The 18786-nt window shown below is 39.9% G+C and overlaps 4 protein-coding genes across 4 annotated transcripts; 3 read left to right on the top strand and 1 right to left on the bottom strand.

Moving 5' to 3' along the window:
• Nucleotides 1–9647: 9647 nt before the first annotated feature.
• BDR25DRAFT_65877 (WD40 repeat-like protein) lies at nucleotides 9648–12173 on the top strand. Its single transcript, XM_033698885.1, has 7 exons — nucleotides 9648–9725; nucleotides 9782–9875; nucleotides 9939–10061; nucleotides 10117–10646; nucleotides 10701–10898; nucleotides 10952–11720; nucleotides 11773–12173. Exons 2-7 carry the CDS (start codon nucleotides 9806–9808, stop codon nucleotides 11955–11957), a joined length of 1875 nt encoding a protein of 624 aa, XP_033553259.1. The 5' UTR covers nucleotides 9648–9725; nucleotides 9782–9805; the 3' UTR covers nucleotides 11958–12173.
• BDR25DRAFT_300428 (secE/sec61-gamma protein) lies at nucleotides 12122–12780 on the bottom strand. Its single transcript, XM_033689373.1, has 3 exons — nucleotides 12612–12780; nucleotides 12487–12563; nucleotides 12122–12435 (listed from the first exon to the last, which is right to left on the bottom strand). The coding sequence occupies exons 1-3, from the start codon at nucleotides 12635–12637 to the stop codon at nucleotides 12329–12331; spliced, it is 210 nt and encodes a 69-aa protein (XP_033553258.1). The 5' UTR covers nucleotides 12638–12780; the 3' UTR covers nucleotides 12122–12328.
• Nucleotides 12781–13289: 509 nt separating this feature from the next.
• Nucleotides 13290–15155, top strand: BDR25DRAFT_65842 (uncharacterized protein). Its single transcript, XM_033698884.1, has 4 exons — nucleotides 13290–13403; nucleotides 13541–14170; nucleotides 14230–14852; nucleotides 14941–15155. Exons 2-4 carry the CDS (start codon nucleotides 13659–13661, stop codon nucleotides 15057–15059), a joined length of 1254 nt encoding a protein of 417 aa, XP_033553257.1. The 5' UTR covers nucleotides 13290–13403; nucleotides 13541–13658; the 3' UTR covers nucleotides 15060–15155.
• A 1694-nt stretch (nucleotides 15156–16849) lies between these two features.
• BDR25DRAFT_375356 (endoglucanase B) lies at nucleotides 16850–18716 on the top strand (the record flags this gene model as incomplete). Its single annotated transcript, XM_033697388.1, has 2 exons — nucleotides 16850–17681; nucleotides 17737–18716. The coding sequence occupies 2 exons, from the start codon at nucleotides 16850–16852 to the stop codon at nucleotides 18714–18716; spliced, it is 1812 nt and encodes a 603-aa protein (XP_033553256.1).
• Nucleotides 18717–18786: the final 70 nt, after the last annotated feature.

Here is an 18786-nt window from a genome sequence, read left to right as displayed (position 1 = left end):
TATAAGTTAGGGTTTGTTATAAACTTATTCTTTATTAGTTTTTTTAAAGAGTGTAAACTTCTTAGTTCCTTTCTTTTCTTTATTAAAGTAGTTTAGTCTTTAGCTAAGGGTGTTAGCCTACTAGTTCTGTGCTTCTAGGACATGCTTAATAGTGCAGTTAAACTAGGCAAGTTTTATTGCCTATCTTACATGCATTAGTAATAGTTTTTTTACTGTTAAGAATATAACTAAATTTACATAGTTAGTTATAATATTAAATAGTTTTGCTATTCTGTGTAGCTTTATAGCCTAAACTTTTATAGTGTTTAGTATTACTTTTAGTTCTTTGTTAGGTATGCTGTAACCTGCTTTAGGTCCTAAGAATTTAGCAGAATAGTACGCAACTAGATGCCATTTTCTATCTTCCTATTTCTAATATAGCGCAGCTCCGCTAGCTCTAAAGAATGCGTCTGTGTGGATTTTTATATCTAGTTATAGGTTGTACATTCTTAGTATTAGTTTGTCTATTATAGCTTGTTTTAGTGTTATAAATACTTTATTTATTTCTAGGGTCTAGACAAACTTTACTATTACCTATTCTTTAGTAGTAGTGTTTATTAATAGTATAGCAATTTTTAAATAGTCTTTAATTATTTATCTAACATAGCCTAATAGCCTAAGAAATTCTTTTACTTTTTTAACTATTATAAGTTTTAGCTACTCTAGTACTTTCTATACTTTAGCTAGGTTAATTTTTATTTCCTCTTTATTAATTATAAATTCTAGGTATTCTGTTTTAGTAATATAAAACTTACATTTAAAGAGCTGTAGGTAAAGTCTATACTTCCTAAGCTATTCTAAAACTTTTTATACCTTCTATACATAGTCTTCTAGGGTATCTTTTAAATAAATAAGGACATTGTCTAGATATACTAGGGTGAAGACATTAAAGTAAAAGTTAAGGGCAGTATTAATAATTTACTAGAAGGTTGCTAGGGCATTTATTAAGCTAAACAGCATTACTAGTAGCTTATAGAGTCCTTATAAAGTCCTAAACACTGTAAGCTACTTATCTCTTTTTTATATCCTTATCTTATTAAATCTATTTTATATGTTAAACTTTATAAAGTACTAAGTTCCTTTTAATTAATTTATAATATCTTATATAATTAGTAGGGGAAACTAATCTCTAATTATATTATTATTTAGGGTCTTATAGTCCTAACAGACTTATATTTTCCCTTCTTTCTTCTTTGCAAAGACTACTGCTAACGCTATAGGGCTATAGCTTTTCTAGATGTAGCTTTATACTAACATCCTATTAACATATTCTTATAAAGCCTTCTTCTGTGCCCTAGTTAAAAGGCAGAGCTTATGCGTCTTTAGGTTATAATCTTTTATTAAGTTAATAGCATAGTTCTAAGGCTAGTGTAGTAGTAGTTCTCTAGGGTCTTCTAGTGTTTTAAACATGTCCCTGTAGTCTTTGTATTTAGGTAGAATTTAACTTTTTTTTTAGACTTATATAACACTAATCTATTCTACATCTTTATTTGCTTTAATTTTTTTATAGGAGACTTTCTTAAGTTTTTTTTTTATTATTCTTATTACTTAAGTTTTTAGCTCTTAGTAAGGGAATCTCTAGGGCTTTCTTTTCTTAAGGTAGTAACTGCTACCCTGCTTAGCTTGTTTATAGACTAGGCATCTATTGTCATAGCATGCTAACTAGGTTATGCGTGCGTGGTTGTTAGAGGTTTCTATAGTTATAGTTTTCTAGTTAATTATAAGGTTATGCGTTCTAAGCTAGTTATAGCCTAGAATTACGTTATATTTGCCTTTTAGTTTAAGTATGTTTATAGACCTTTAGTTACTTATACTAGAAGTTTTAAAGTCCTTTTTATAGGTTTCTAGGTTAATCTACCCTTTACTATATTTAATTAATAAAGCATTAGTAAAAGTTACCTTAAACAGGTTTTTTTTTATGCAGAATAGTATGCCTTAGTTATCTACCTAGTCCTTGTCTATAGTAGTAAAGGTGCATCTACTGTCTACAAGGGCTAGTCTAGGCTAACCTTTATACATAAAGGTAGTTATTAGACTATGTCCTGCCCTTTATCCTACTGTAATTACTACTAATATGTTGTGTTTAACCTTTTTGTTAGGAAGAGGATAAGGATTAATATCTTATAAGTTATTATTAAACTTATTCTTTCTTTTCTTATAAATTTAATGCTCTTAATTATAGCAGTTAGCTGCTTTACATTTATAGTCTTTAACTAGATAATGTAAAGTTAAGTAGTCTTCTTTTCTTACTACTTTTTATTAAAAATAGTAGAACTTGTAATTTTTTTATTTATTACACCTTATTTATAGTTCTTGCTTGTAAGGAGGAGCTATCTAATAGGTGTAACAGTTTATAGTTTTGTAGGCTAAGGCTGTTCCTTGCTATAGGCAACTATTATAGTTCTTTTCCTATGTAGGCTACTATCCTGCTTAATGTTTGTTGTCCTAGTGCTTAACGCAGTACTGTCGCGTACACTAGTACTAGGGGTATAGACAATTGTTAGGTCTATGTAGTGTGTTAAGGGGACTCTTCTAAGTCTACTAAGGATATTCCTTTGTTTATACTAGCTGTATAGAGTGCTCTTTTTATTAATAGCTATTAGTGCTGTAATTACTGCTTCTGCAAAAAACATATTACTTATAGTTCTGTTATATTACAAGAGCCTTTTAGGAGATTACTAGGCCTAGAAGCAGCGTCTCTAGTTTTTTAGGTGCTAGTTATAGTACTTTAAACCTAGCAGGTTTGCCTAGCTATTCTAGCTTTTAGTTTTTAATCTTAGTAAAAAATTACTATTACTTTTTTTTATTTATAATATTATATTTAACTTTAGCTATTCTTTAGATAATGTTAAATATTAAGTAGTTATTGCTTATATTTATTTAGTAAAGCAAGACTATACAGTTACTTAGGTAGTTATGTTATAATCTGCACTTCTAGCACTTGCATCTCTAAAACTGTTAGGAAAGCTTTTTTACTAAAGTACTAAGGGTCTAGTCTTAAAAGGGAAAACATTTTTTTTTTTTCTAAACATTTATAATATATCCTTAGATCTAAGTCTCTTCTTTATATCTCTTAAAGATTATAAAGTTCTATAATACTATATTAAAGCTACTAAAATTTTAAATAACTACTTCTTAGTATGCTTTAGGGCAGTTGTTTAAAAGATAGTTTTCTCTGCATTACTAGCAAAGTCTGTTATCTAGTTTTTCCTATATTTCCTTGTCTATAAGGCTATATTTAGCAGTAATAGCTTTTATTATTATAGTAGTATTTTTATTCTCCTCTTTCTAGAAGTTTAGGTAGTTTTAGTAAAAGTGTCTTACTTTTCTACAGTTTAGGTAGGCCTTGTCCTTTAACTACTTTTATTATTCCTTTATTAGAGGCAGCTTATTACATCTTAGAACTTAGTTTTTCTTTAAAGGGGGGCTTTATATATGCTTTACATAGCTAAGGTCTATTAGCTTTTTATTATATTATAAAAGCTCTTTTTTTTTAAAGATAAATTCTAGCTTTTAAAAAGTTCCTTTTAACTTCTTTTCTCTTTTATGTTCTTTATAGCAGTTGTTATAAGTTGTTGCTTTCTTAATATAATTTTTAAGAGTAGTTAGTTAGTTTATGTGCATAAACTTATCTTTTACTTTATTATTTAGTCTGTTATAAAACATGCAGCATAGGGCTTTCTAGTTATTCTATCTACAGATGGCTATCTGTTCTCTAAAGCGTGCTGCATAATTTTAGACTAGTCTGCTGCTTTGTCTTATGTTGTCTAGTCTATTAGCTGCAATTCTTTTTTTATCTAAAGTCCTATAGATAGCTAATAGGGCTAATTTAAAGTTTTTAATACTGCTAAATACTTTCTTAGTTTTAGAGTTAAAAGAGGCGCTATTAGCTTTAAAGTCTATTTAATTATTAGCGTAGGGTTAAAACTAGATTGTAGGGGGGCCCTCTAAATGTAATCCTATCTAGGAGATTATTTCTGCATTAGTCTAAAATGCTTCTTTGTTGTATTACATATAAAGGTAGCATCTAGTAAAGAATAGTTAGAGGTCCTTTAATAATTTTTTAAAAAGCTTTAAAAGGGCTAGTCTTAAAGCCTTTTTAGCTACAACACTTACTTTATCTATTAAAATATTCTAAACTTTAGCTAGTTTTACTTATAGTTTATATATCTAATAAGCTTAGGTGTTAGTCTTATAAAAGTTAACTAAGAGTAGAGAGTTCTATAAACTTATAGTTTTTTAGTAAAGGTTAGCTATCTCTTACTTAAGTTTTAATAAGTTGCTAACTTTATTACTAATTTGTTAGAGTTCCTTAATGTTGTTCTAGATAAAGTTAATCTATTCTACTAAAACAGCTTTACTTTAAGTAGGAACTTCTGTAAATCTTAATAGCACAGCGTAGGCTATATTAGAATCTAAGTTATGTTGTAAGGTTACTATACTTTTTAAAAAGAGTAGTGTTTAATGTTATAATTCTTGCTTTGTAAAGCACTTAGGTTAAGTAATATTCCTAAGTAGAAAGTAGGACAGATAGTAGGGGCTGTTCTAGTAAAATGTACAGTCCTACGTACAGGCTATTAGGCTATTAGAGGGACAGAGAGTGACTAGATTATAGTTTGCCCTATGTGCAGCAGTAGAAAAGCTAGAGTTAAACAGTCCTGTTAGACAAGGTTAGAGGTATATATAGTGTAAGATATATAAATAGTATTATAGCTCTTTAGAAAGCTAAATGCTACTTAGTCTATGTAGAGAATAAACTAAACATTAAACACACCTTCTAAAAGTTATTTAATATAGAAACTATATACATGTGCAGGGGACACTAAGGTGAGCTAGACAAGCTTACCTAAGCCTGCTAAGCAGGGCTTGCTAAGCTCCCTTAGACTTGTAGGATTTGCGTCCTGTCCCCCTATTAGACGACGCATTCTTCCATGATCTTGGGTAGTCGCGCGGCTTCCGCGTCCTCCGCTTGGTCTGTAAGCGAGTCCCGCTCCAACCGTACCATATTGTGGAGCATCCTGGGTGGAGTTACGCTGGTCCAACCGTAGACCGTAACAACTAAGTACTACCTACATCTAAAGTTAAGATTTACACTAAGTGTTTAATATATTATTAATGTAAATCCTGCTATTAGTTACTATAGATGTTGCTAGATATAGGCTTTATAATGTAGTAAAGCGCTTAGATATAAGACTATTTAATTATATACTAGCAACTTTTTAGTTCTTAGCATATCCTTTTTAACTTTATTGTTAATAACAACATATAGCACCTTCTACTTTACTTTTTTACACTATACTCTTGCGCTTTACTCTGCTCTCTCTATTCTTATCTATTACTATACTGCTAGTAGATGCTGTATTATCTAACATAACCTTAACTAATGTGTTCTTTTACACTAAGAAAAGCGTAACACTGCGCTTTTTAAAATTATACTTTTACTATAACTTTACTATAACTCTAGCTAACTTATTTTTTTATACTATAAAAGGCAAAGCAACCCTATGTTATAGACCTTAAAAAATAAGAATGTAAGAGTGCCTAGAAAAAAAAAAGCTATGTAGTAGCCTAAAAAAAAAAAGGCTATGTAGTAGCCTAAAAAAAAAAAGACTATGTAGAAACTTTATGCTATTAAAGGTTACACCTTTAATACTACTCTAACTAATTTATTACCTTACACTATAAAAAAAAGCGCATAAGCATAGTAAAACTTTAACTAATGTGCTTATTAATATAACTTTAAGTCTCTTATAGTTAGAGTTAATGTAACATTTTATTAACACTTCTAGCTATCTAGCTGCAGCTCTGCAGTGTTATAGTGTATACACACTCTAGATACACTGCTGTTGTAACTATTAAATAGGCGCTTCTACTGCTTATAAATTAGAGTTATAATTAGTGTAATTAAGTTAATATAAAATGCCTTAACCTTAGCTAGGGGAATCTAAGTGTTCCTTATAGAGCTAGCTAAACCCTCTGTCCTTCTTAACAATCTTAGAGAACAGGTAATAAGAGAGTAGTGCACTAGCTGCTTACTTTACTTAATGCTATAATAAAGACAGAGACTAGCAACAGCGTCTTTAGAAATATTTAGTAGCGTTGTAGAAGCACTACTTAGAGGCTAATTAGTAACAGCTAGAGTACAAAGTGTTTACTTAGTGTTAAGTATACTAAAAACTGCACTAGCACACTGCCTATAATAGACAGGCGTATACAACTCTATTCTAGGGGAATATAGTATACTAAAAGCACTAGATGCTATTGCAAACGCATTATTTATAAGAGAGCTACTATAATTTGTTAGATCTGTTAGTATGTAACTGTCTAGAGAAGGAGGAGAACTACTACTAATTAGTAAATCTAGGAACATGCTTAATTCTATAGACATAAATAAGGTATCTAGCCTTACTAACTATAATAAGCTAATAAACTAATTAGTTTATTACTACTATTAAGTAAACTAATGTTAAGTAGCCTAGATAGTAAGACTTTTATTATAAAACTAAAAACTAGTAACTAAGGATAAATAAGCTAAAAAGCCTAAAGTAGTTAAAACCTTACCTACATTTCTAAACTTATAACATAGTAACTAAATAATCTGTCTAACTTTATAGACAACTATAGTTAGATAGAATTCTATAAAAGGCTAGTCTAGGGGTAGACAGTCTTTTATGCTATTATAGTCTATCTTATTTTTAAATATTTAGGACACTTTTTAACTATTTAGAGCTCTTTTCTTAGCTATAAGTTTAGCTAGCGCCTATTATATAAGTTCTAGCATAAATATAGACAAGAAAGGCAGTATTTATATGTTACTAGCTATAATACTGCAGACTGCTAGGAAGTGCTTAAGGGCTAGTGCTTAAAATATCTTTTATAGGTACTATAACATAACACTAGCCCTAGTATTTGCACCTAGGGTAGTAGGTTTAGTTTCTAGGACTATAGCAACCTAATATAGCATAAGATATAGATTACATCTAGTATAACACTTTTTAAGTAAAAGGGGTGTACGCTTTATTAACTTAATAGTAAGGTCTTTCTAGAAATACTAAAGTATATGCTTATAGTAACACTTAGAGTTAATTAAGGCCCTTTAATTAAGACTAATAGTAGCCTACTAAACTAGTTACTTATTTATTTAGTTAAGAGGCCTACTAGCACACTTATATTTTTAATATGCCTAGATGTAGTTTTAAGTATCTTTTAACATTACTGTTATAAACTTAAACATCTTAGAAAAATCTTTAGCTACTAGAGTTACCTCTAGCATAACTTTTATTATAGAAGTTGCGCTATTCTAACTACTGCTAGCAACTACTTTTTTAAGTAAATTTACTAAGATAGCTTAATAAAGCATAAACGCTGTTATTTTATAATAAGGCTTTACTTTTAAGCTTTACTAACTCTTTACTATTTACATAACTATGCTAATAGCGCTACTACTTGCACTATTACTGCTAACTAAGTCTGTTAAATTAGTACTAAGGCAGTTAAAGGCATAAAAGAGGATGTATAGCACAGCTATAGCAGTCTTACTAGGCCTACGCGCACTACGCCTAAAGCGCTAGACAAGATTGCTAATATCCTAAGTAATTAAAATGCCCTACTAGTATACCTACTGTATACTAGATAAGTCTATACTTATACTAAAAGCAGTAGTGTAAATAATAATTTGTATAAAAAAGTTTACTTTTTTAAAGTTTTTATATATGTTTTTTTAGTTAGCATCTGCAACACAACTTATATATGCCTAGATAATACTCTTAGCTTATGCTATAGTATATCTTTTATAGGATATAAGCTATTATTAAAGAAGTCTAGTAACTTTAGTAATATAAGTTCTACTATTAATAAACACATAAGTTTTTAGTATAAAGGCTAAGTTACTAGGGATACTAGGTATATTCTTATTCTAACTACTATTAATAATGCGCAGTAGCTAGGCGTAGGTCCCCTTGCTATTATAGTTAATTAGAATAATTATGTACATAATTTCTAGCTAATTAACAGATGTTTAAATAACCTTTAAGCTTTTAATAAAATCTTTACTATTATCTATAGCCTTTAGTTTAAAGCTACTAAACTTTTAAACTACTTTTTTAGTTTATTAATTAAACATAGCTATATAAGCAAAGAAGGTTGTGTTTTATAATATAAATTAATAAAGCTTATAAAACTATAAGTACTTCTTTTAGAAGTCTTTTTACTATCTAATAACATAGCACTTATTTAACGCTACTAGACTAACTCTAGTGTAGAACACAGTGTTATTAAATAGTTACTAAAACGCTAAGAAGATAGCTTATTTTAAACTAATTAAGATATAAGAGTATTTTTAGTTTTTAATGTTGCAGAAGAGACCTAAGTTAGCGTCCTTTGTCTACACTATAACTAAATAAGGCTTTGCCCCTTTATACTAACTAATTACCTCTAGTTGCTTATTTTTTAGCTTTAATAATAGTATAATCTAAAAAGTAATATTACTAGTTAGCATAGAATACACATGTAAAACAACGCTCTTTTTAAAGCTAGTTTAAGCTACTAATATTATATCTCTAAAGCTATATATAAGTCTATAGACAGCCCTTACTTGCTGCTTATATAGCTTCTGCTTACCTAACATAGCCTACATAGCTTAGGTAAGTAGGAGTGTTTAGTACTAAACATTAAACTTAACTAAGCACTTAGAGACTAATTTTTATAGTTTTATTAGGCTAAGTAAGTTACAGTTGTTAATTTAATCTTGCATAACTGCGTCTAGCCTATATGTAGGAGTAGTAGCTGTATTTACATCTAACAGTAGACAAGCAGCAACGCAGAGAAGTATATAACACTACTTATTTTTTTTATTACATGTATTTTTTCTTTTACTTTTCTTCTTTATTTTAGCTAAAGCTATAGTAGTAAAAGGGACATTAGCTAAATAACTACTAATAAAGTAAACCTAATAAATTACCTACTACACTAAAGGTTAACACTTAATGTAATTTTTTATAGTTTAAGAACTAGAGGTGTTTTATAGCAGCAATAATATACAGCGCACTAGGTTTAGCGTGATAGAACGTGGTGGTTGTGGATGTTCTTAGAGGGGGGGTTCTTAGAGGGGCTTCTGCGCAGCGTGTAAAATTAGGGTATAGATAAGTTGTTTTTTTACACACATTTAAATTTTTAATGCCTTTAAGCTATTTAAATCTTATTAAAAATAAGCTTAATTAAAACTTACTATAAATCTACATATTATATTAAATTTTAAAGGCTGTTAATAATAAACTTATTATACTATTATAAATTACAACATTGTATTTAGCTTTTAAAGTAGGTTAATTTACAAAGAAAATTATAAAAGTCCCTTAGATAGCTAAGGAGAGAAACGCTACTAACAGGGGTCAGAAACCGCTAACCCCCCAGGCCATACTCTATTTGGAGTAGCAATGCGTCCTTGGTTCTCTCCTCACGTCTGAGCTAGCTGAGATAAAGGTGTGACAGCTTCCAGGCCTCGGCTAGCTAGGAAGGGATTAGTGCCGGAGATAGCGGGGAAGCTTTCCATATCAGCTAAAGTGGCATAGCTTCGAGGGATACTAAACATCATCCAGCGGGCTTCGTACCGTGAATCTACTTTACCACAAGTCCGGTGGACTGCTGTACCAACATGAGTGCGTCGCAGTCCCCGTACAACCCCGCCAGTGAGGACGACGACCTACGCACAATAGTCTACGACCCTAACGATCCGTTCTGGCAGGACGACGATGATGATGCTGACGACATGGACTATATACCCGCCCTGGGGGAAGATGAGGACGGCGAAGATGATGAAGGGGATGCCAGCTTTCATGGTATGTAAGAGGGGATTCCCACTTGGATATGTGGTGGAGCAAGAGTTGACCAGCCGCGATTAGATGCAGCAGAAAACCTGAGCGGGGTAGAAATCGAGGTCGAATTTACCGAGAATGATGATCAAGAGGAGGGGGATAACGGACAAGAGGCGAGTGGGGCAGCACGTCCTCCTCGGCCAATATACAGTAATTGTCATTCTAGAGATATTGACGAATCCATTGCTGATGAATAACTTTCTAGTTACTCGAGAACAGATAATGCAACTGCTCGGTCATGCGGGTATCAGTCGTATATTTGCATCGGACTACACATCAAGGCATCGTAGCCGTCGGTTTGCTGATAATGATGATGACGGCGAAGAGAGTGAGCCGGGAACTGGCTATGACCCAATTGTTCCTAGGAGAAGGAGAGGACGTGGGAGGGCTACGTTCCAGGCAGTGCCTAGCAATGAGGGAAAGGAGCTGATGAATGCTGGGACATTTGGCTCTAGCAATCGTCCCGAGGACACCCTGAAGAGAAAAAAGCGACTGGCATATAATATCATGCGAAGAGAGTTAGGGCTAGGGAGTGATGGGCGGCAGAAAAACGCTAATAGGCTCATAAGACAAAACATGATTCCAGAATCTGCAGCCGACACAATCATTCACTACAATGCTCGTTGTTACTCTGGGCAATTCTCGGACGATGGCAACTTCTTTTTCTCTTGTGGTCAGGACTTCCGAGTGCGCATGTACGACACGTCTAACCCGTACGACTGGAAGTATTACAAGGTAAGAAGCCGTAATTTTAACGGCATCATGCGGAATCATTTCTAACAGCTTTAGACTGTGGCGTACCCTTACGGTCAATGGACAATCACAGACGCATCCCTCAGTCCTGACAACCGATTCTTAGCGTACAGTTCTATTCGAAGTATTGTGTGTCTGGCTCCGACAGACCCTGATAATGAGTCGGATCCGAATTCTCTAGATTTCGCCAATATTGGAACCCATAACCCTCGGGGTTTTCATACCTACTTTGGGGTAAATTTATTTCAAACCCTCCATTGTAGTAATACATTGCTAATAGTAAACAGATCTGGTCCATACGGTTTTCGGGCGATGGAAGAGAAATCGTAGCTGGTACAGGCGACAATTCCGTCTACGTTTATGACATTGAGCGACGGCAATCAATTCTCCGCATTCCAGGTCACCAGGATGATGTCAATGCTGTTTGCTTCGGTGATTCATTGTCTCCTCATATTCTTTACTCAGGATCTGATGACACTACCCTCAAGGTCTGGGATCGCCGAAGTATGGGGGATGGAAGAGAAGCTGGCGTGTTCTTGGGTCACACGGAAGGCTTGACATATGTTGACAGTAAAGGCGATGGCCGCTATGTGCTTAGTAACGGCAAGGACCAAACGGCGAAGCTGTGGGATCTGCGGAAGATGATGAGCAAAGATAAGGCTGACCAGGTTGATATCAATGCATACACGACACGCTTCGAATACCGATCGAACGCCTACGACGACAACAACTACCGTCCGCACCCCCACGACTGCTCGCTTGTCACATTCCGAGGCCACAAGGTACTAAAAACGCTAATCCGATGTCACTTCTCGCCACCAGGCAGCACAGATTCTAGATATGTTTATTCTGGGAGTTACGACGGTTCAGTGTACATCTGGAACCTGGACGCAACACTGGCTGGTAAGGTTGACGTCCTCAAAGCTACGAAGAATACGCGACCGCGAGATCCAAACCTCCTGGCAGACACGTATGATTATTTTGGACGTAACGGGGGGACCTGGATGACTTGCGTTCGTGATGCTAGTTGGCATCCGAACGCTCCTGTTATAGCAGGTCAGTACCATATATCTACCTATCGCTAAGTGCTATCACTGATGCTGGCTAGCAACTTCATGGAACGGCTGGGGCACTTCCCAGGGCACGTGTACTGTGCATACTTGGAATGACGGTTTAGACAACGACGAGGCAGAGCCCAAAATGACAAGGAGGGTAAACGCTCAGCTCCAGCACGATGAGCGCTTGTATCGAAGATTGGCACACAATTATGATGACGATTGGGAGGACGACTAGACGGTACATATGGGAATCATCCTATTGAGTGCATAATTGATGCCATTCGCGCGTTGTATATTGTTTTCGAGGAGACTTTTCTGGCCTATTTTCTGGGCAGTCTAGAGTGAACAGTTTCGTGATTATGGGCAAGAATAGACGTTCAGGGTATCGAACGATTAGACGTGCATGATTTCGAATAGGGTTCTGGCGTATATTTTGGATATAATCAAACTCCCGCTTGTCCCGATGACTCTGGAATGTCCGTAATGTACAACATTTTCAAGCCTGATCCGATGCTATGCACCCTCCTGCGCCCTTTCTCACAGAACCTCTGCCATGGCAACCAAAGAAAGCCCCCCTCGACCCCTGGAAATGACTGGCACGTGCGACTATGACCCGCCGACGAGGATGTTGTTAACGGGGATGTGGATGAGCTTGACTACGTAGCCAATGACGCCCATGACTACGAATCCTACACCAACGGCCTGTGAGATCTCTGTGTTGGCGTTAGCGGTGCTGATTGTGGGCGCTGGAAGAAGCGACGGACTGATGAACTCCCGCTTGTCGGGTTTTGTGCAGCGGTTAATGAATTGTAGGCCATCTCGAACGAACTCCTGGGGAACACTGAAGCCCGTCAGCAGCTGGATATTACCATGTTATTCATCAACATACTCTGCGAGTTCCTTGACCTGGTCCATTGCGATTGGGAGATGTGATTAAGGGGCGTAAGTGTGGCGGGGTGATTTCCAACGAGTACCCTGTAGATAATGCGCGACTCGGGTGGTATCTAGACGGCGAGAGATCGATTCGGGGTGGTGATGTATAAAGAGATGCAGTGTTGAAGCTTGGAATTTATGAGACCCCTAAGCAGCATTCGTGACAGATCTCTGGAATGCGGAGCTGCGGAGAAATGATACGCCTAGCTCATGCCAAGAGAGCCAAGACGCCGTAGCTCCCGAACATTGGGGCGTCTTCTTAGAGACCCGCAGCGCGCTCCTCATCCTCGACACCTCACTCTGCTCACATTTCGTCCTCAGGTGTGTCTCACGCTCCGACCACTCTCACTTTCTTCTCTAGGACACTCGGCGACCCTGCCCACCGCCTTTAGTGCTACTTAGTCGCACAAACGCGTCTAAGGGGGAAAGGGTTTGACTCGACGTGTTTCGAATCACCTTTAACATCTTCCTCTTCATCTCATCTCATTCCTCGTATCATTGCTCTCTGTCGCAGGCTATACTATCACGGGGGACTTCTGTAGCGCGGCAAACACATCCCGCGCCCGTCTGTACTGGGATCCTCTGCGCTAGGCTCGCGCAAACGGAGAGGCGATCAGCTTTTCCTCTTCACCTCCTGTACCTTTTCATTTCCGCATCTGCCAGAGGCGATCGGAGTTTGACGCATCCCCCATTTGAGCAGTCTTTTCCTGGATTTCATTCTCAATCAACCGAACACCAAGAGTGAACTGTACGTACTTCCATTCAGCTTGTGCTGTCCTTAGCCGCCCCTGTCACCATCGCACAACGCGTGGCTTGCGATTGGACATTTCCTTCGATGCTCTATTCTGTTGTCTTATGGCCGCTGATTGAGAATGCCGCAAGCAGACTTTCATGTACTTGGACGCTTAACCTCACCCCATCAAGTATCTACCAGACAATCAAACATCCAGGAAATTTGCCTTCACCCTTCACCTACAGATATTGCTGAATATTCACTCCAAAAATGGCTGACGATGATAACTTCGACATCGATATTTACGGCGACGATACCTCCCCAGATTATCAGGAATCAAATCTGCCGACAGGCGATGTGAAACAGGAGGACACCAGCGCCATTCAAACTGACTCACTTCACGATGAGCCAGCGCATGCCAACGGGGAAGTGAAATCCGAAGGGATGGATCAAACGATCAAGCATGAGCCTAGCAATGATGCCGCAAGCGGAGATTCCCACCAAGGCAATGGGACCCAGCAGATATCAAGCACCGGTGGGTCAGCGAATAACCAGGCCCAGCCTCCCAAGCAAGCCCCCCGACAACAAGGCATGAAGCGCAAGCAAGGCGACGACGATGATCGGCCGCTGGATCCAGGCGCTTCGGCGGCCTTGCTGATGAACGACCTGCACTGGTGGGTTAATGAGGAAGACATTCGTGGGTGGGCGAATCAGAGTGGCTGCGAAGACGAGGTCATTGACATTACCTTCAATGAGCACAAAGTCAATGGCAAGAGTAAAGGGCAAGTTTCAAGTGCTCTCACAGTTTGTTCTAATCATATACTAACTTCATCGTGTACAGTCAAGTCTACGTTCAGTTACAATCCCCTCAAGCTGCTACCGCGCTCAAACACCAGCTAGAATCCTTCTACGAAAGCCAGACACACAGCAAGAAGCCAACTGCCGTATTCAACCCACCTCACATTAACCCGTTCAAGACTCTTCCCAAGGACATCCCTGCTCGCGAAAAGAACCGTGGTGATCGCTCTTCGTCCGGCAACTTCAGTGGCGACCGAGGAGGTGGAGGTGGAAACTTTAATCGGTTTAACAATAATCGGGGCAATTTCAATAACCGTGGGAATATAAGCAATAATATGGGCTTCCAGAACCGTAACTTCTCGGGTCCCGCTGGTGGCAATATGGGGGGAAACATTGGAGGATACGGTTCCCCAGCGCCCATCAACAACTTTGGTAGTGCTCCAATGGGAGGAATGAACAACTTTGGTGGCGGCTTCAATAATAGAGGCGGCATGATGGGTGGCGGTATGCGCGGTGGCGGCATGAACAATCGTGGTGGACGAGGCGGCGGCATGGGCATGGGCAACATAGGCGGGGGCATGAACATGCCAATGGGAGGCAACATGATGGGCATGGGTGGAGGTATGATGGGAATGCCAGGTAACATGGGTATGATGGGAGGAATGGGTATGTGGAGTTTGTCTTATCATTCCCCCAAACGCTCCAAGTGAGTGTTGTCTTGCCGGGGAATCTGCTAACATCAAATCTCTCACAGGTGGTCCTGGCGGCTTTGGCGGTAACCAGCCTCACTTCAACCCGGCATTCTTCAATCAGAACCAAGGCGGCGACGGTAACTGGAATCCTCACGGCGCGAAACGTCCTCGACCGGAATAACCGCTAATGCTTGAGTCTCACTTGTAGGTTTGGGTTTCTCTCCCACTCCCGGTCTTTCGCCCACCGTTTCAGACAGTCCTGCATTTTCTTCATCTCCCTTAGATTACAACCAAAACCTACCCGCGAAGCCTCCATCTACGCCATGGTCCACTGCTCGTATGAAACGAAGACGACCTCATTGAATTCCGCGTCATGGCCGGACAGGCTATCCTCGACCCGAAGTCAATCCAAGCATTTCCACTCGTCCTTACGACTTCGGCTCGTTTACTTCGGACTCCGGCTATCGAGAACGGAGTATTTAATTCTTCTTTCCGCTCCGGACTCCACTCGCTGAATGGCCATACGTCCCACCCGGGTTGGACACCCACGGGACTGGTTTGTTCGTCCCATTATTTTGGTGCTCGGCGCAGGAATCTGAGTTGGGAAAGCATTTTTGGAAGGCACTCAAACTAGGGAATAAAAATTTCTTGTGTATCTCGTTTTTTTTCTTATTCTTGCACTCTGCATGGTGTTGCGGCGTCTGTTGCCTTGTAAGGCCTGTGTGGCTGTCATGTTGTTTCCCCCGAAGGGAGATTCCGTTTGAGTTATGCTTAGAGCTCCTATATAACTCATCTAATGTCTCCTACAGCTTCGGCTCTATTCTTATGCCTACGAGGGTGGCGTCTTGGATACTAGCTCACTTGGAAGCCACTGTACGATTACGAAAGGAGGCTCACTCTTGTACAGTACCTATAGTATTGCCTTGGATGTAATTGTAGTAGAGGCGTCATGGGATGTTTTTGCACAACTCAACCTCTGGGCAACAATTGGAATGGACAGGTGGCCTATAAGTTCAGAAATGCTGCTACATGGAACTAGCGGTTGCCTGCTGCTCAGCGCACATGGTCCATTTTGATAACCACTTCCATTGCATTGAAAACCGTGCTTCTCCAGCTTGATATCCTAGGAATCCTCTGAAGCACAGCTTCGGTATACCCCTCGATGCCCAGCTAGGAAGACGACAGAACTCCCCACAGTATTATCCAAATCTCACGGAATCGACAAATTCCGCGAGAACTCGGCTCTGCGATTCTTGGCGGAAAAATAGCGCCCCTGGTTCATCTGGATATTAGGCCCGCCGGGACCTGCATATGAATATACCCGGCTCTATGCTTGTCAAACGTCCCTGCACCCTCAGACGATTTCTTTTGGCCAATCACATTCTCCAACCATAGATTAGATGTCTCTAGATCTCTTCTTATTTCTAGATTTTCTCCGATCAGGCTTGTAATCATGCGTTGTTCAAATAAGTATCCAATTTCACTAGGTTGAAGCGGATGCGCTAGAACATTTCAAACGCGGCTCTGGGAAGGGATTGAAGGGTGAGTGGTGTTATTGCGGGGTGGGATAGTGTCAAGAACCTGGGAAAAATTTGTCTGGGGTGGTGCAGGTGAAGTGCAAGACTTATATTGGGGGTTGCGGGCGCTGGTATATTTCTGGCGGTCTGCACTTCTGAAACATTTCTTGGTGGAGCTTCAATTTGTGATCTGAGACTTCAATATGGTTTCTGGTATCACGAAGCCAATTCTACTGGGGGCTGCGGTGACTTCTCTGCATGGTGTGCATGCGGCTAGCGCCCCTTGGGCACAGTGTGAGTTGAGATTTGCAAGAGTAAGAGTGAGTTGAAGAGATGCTAATGGTGTCAGGTGGCGGAATCGGCTTCTCTGGAGACACTACATGTACTTCGGGCTATTACTGCAAAGTCCAGAATGACTGTAAGTCTACTAAAACCATCCTTCAACGTCACTAACATGTCACTAGATTACTCTCAATGCATACAAGGAAACGCACCAGTAGCAAGCTCTAGCTCCACAAAACCTAGCTCAACGCTCACAACTATCATCAAACTCTCCTCTTCCTCATCCGCCAAACTTAGCTCATCCGCATCCGCATCTCCAACCACCGGTGGAACGAAATGTACTGGGACATTCACTCCTATCTCCGCATCCTCCTTCATCGCCGCCATGAACCCAGGCTGGAATCTTGGAAACACGCTCGACGCCGTGCAAAACGAAGGCGACTGGAACAACCCGCCCGTCGTCGCCTCCACATTCGACGATGTCAAAGTGGCCGGTTTCAAAGGCGTCCGACTGCCTGTGACTTGGGCGTACCACTTCACCGGCAGCTCTCCGGATTGGACTGTTGACCCAACATGGCTACAGAGAGTTTCAGATGTACTCGACATGATCACGAGCCGTGGGTTTTACACAATCGTCAACGCCCACCACGACTCTTGGGTCTGGGCGGATATCACCCAAGCTAACGCTAATATAACTATGATTGAGGAGAAGTTTTATAGACTGTGGTATCAGGTTGGCACTAAGTTGGCATGTAAAGGCAGTATGGTGGCTTTTGAACCGATCAACGAACCCCCTGGGACTACGGCTGAGCACGGTGCCGAACTCAACAAACTTAACGGCATATTCTTGCAGGCTATCAACGACGCCGGGGGCTTCAATACACAGAGAGTTGTAACCTTAGTGAATGCAGGAGAGGATGGAGTGAAGACAAGCCAATGGTTCAAACGACCCGATGCGAAGTTCAAGAACCCATGGGCGATTCAGTACCATTACTACTCTCCATGTAGGTCCACCATCTTGCATATGCCCTATTATAGTTTCTTACTAGCATATAATAGACGACTTCATCTTCCAAGCTTGGGGCAAAACGACCTGGGGCTCCGCTGCCGACCAAGCCAGCCTGGAAGCTGACCTCGCGGCCGTCCGCGGCAACTTCACCGACGTGCCCCTCGTGATCGGAGAATGGAGTGCCTCACCAACCGCAACTGAAACTAGCGCTCGATGGCGCTACTTCGACTTCTTCATCCGCACAGCCGCAAAATATAATACAGTGCCTATTATGTGGGACAACGGCGCCGACTTTCTTAACCGCGCGACACATCAGTGGCGAGATACGGTGGCTATGGACATCATGACTAACGCAAGCAAGGGGATTGCAAACGCGCTGCCCGATAGCACGACCGATGGCAGTGTAACGAGTCAAAGTAGTTCCGCATACATCTACCACAAACTCAACACGAGCATAACCGACCAAACCCTGCCTTTCCTACTCAACGGTAACAGCTTCAAATCCGCAACCCTTGCGTCCACAGGCAAGTCCCTAGTCTCGGGAACAGACTACTCCATCTCTGGATCCTCGATTACCTTCAAATCCACCTTCTTATCCACCATTCTTACACCAACCACGCCAACCGGCTCCATCGCCAACCTCACCCTCACTTTCTCCACCGGCGCAAGCCTCCTCGTAAACATCCTATCCTACTCCACACCCACCATCTCCCCCACTTCCTCCGCCCTCCCCTCCGTCTCTGCAGACCTCTTGATCCCAATAACCTGGGCCGGACAGAACCGCCCCGCAGCCGTAAAAGCGGTGAAGAGTGACGGAACGTTTTTGGTGGACGATTGGACACAGTATCTCGGGCCATTGCAGCAGGGAAGGATGACGTATTCTGGGCAGTGGGATTGGGATGGTAGTCATGTGGTTTTGAAGGCTGCGGTATTGGATGCCGTTAGGAGTGCAGGGAAGAGCACTGTTTTTACGATTGAGTTTTATCCTAGGGTGGAGGGGAATAGCGTGAACTATACGCTCACGGTGTGAGGGGATGGGGTGGGATGGGATAGGTAGGGAAGTTAGGTTTAAGGAACTGGTGGAGTAGGTTAGTGGCTCT

The sequence above is a fragment of the Lindgomyces ingoldianus genome (assembly GCF_010093535.1).
Source record: "Lindgomyces ingoldianus strain ATCC 200398 unplaced genomic scaffold BDR25scaffold_3, whole genome shotgun sequence".
Lineage (NCBI taxonomy): Eukaryota > Fungi > Ascomycota > Dothideomycetes > Pleosporales > Lindgomycetaceae > Lindgomyces > Lindgomyces ingoldianus.
This window is presented reverse-complemented; position numbering and strand designations above follow the sequence as displayed.

Coding starts and splice junctions, on each gene's coding strand:
- BDR25DRAFT_65877 (XM_033698885.1), top strand. CDS start 9,806: ATGGACTATATACCCGCCCTGGGGGAAGATGAGGACGGCGAAGATGAT. Junction 10,062..10,116: donor TCCTCCTCGGCCAATATACA/GTAATTGTCATT, acceptor ATAACTTTCTAG/TTACTCGAGAACAGATAATG. Junction 10,647..10,700: donor ACGACTGGAAGTATTACAAG/GTAAGAAGCCGT, acceptor TAACAGCTTTAG/ACTGTGGCGTACCCTTACGG.
- BDR25DRAFT_300428 (XM_033689373.1), bottom strand. CDS start 12,637: ATGGACCAGGTCAAGGAACTCGCAGA. Junction 12,564..12,611: donor CAGGTCAAGGAACTCGCAGA/GTATGTTGATGA, acceptor GACGGGCTTCAG/TGTTCCCCAGGAGTTCGTTC. Junction 12,436..12,486: donor CGACAAGCGGGAGTTCATCA/GTCCGTCGCTTC, acceptor ACGCCAACACAG/AGATCTCACAGGCCGTTGGT.
- BDR25DRAFT_65842 (XM_033698884.1), top strand. CDS start 13,659: ATGGCTGACGATGATAACTTCGACATCGATATTTACGGCGACGATACC. Junction 14,171..14,229: donor GTCAATGGCAAGAGTAAAGG/GCAAGTTTCAAG, acceptor CATCGTGTACAG/TCAAGTCTACGTTCAGTTAC. Junction 14,853..14,940: donor GGGTATGATGGGAGGAATGG/GTATGTGGAGTT, acceptor AATCTCTCACAG/GTGGTCCTGGCGGCTTTGGC.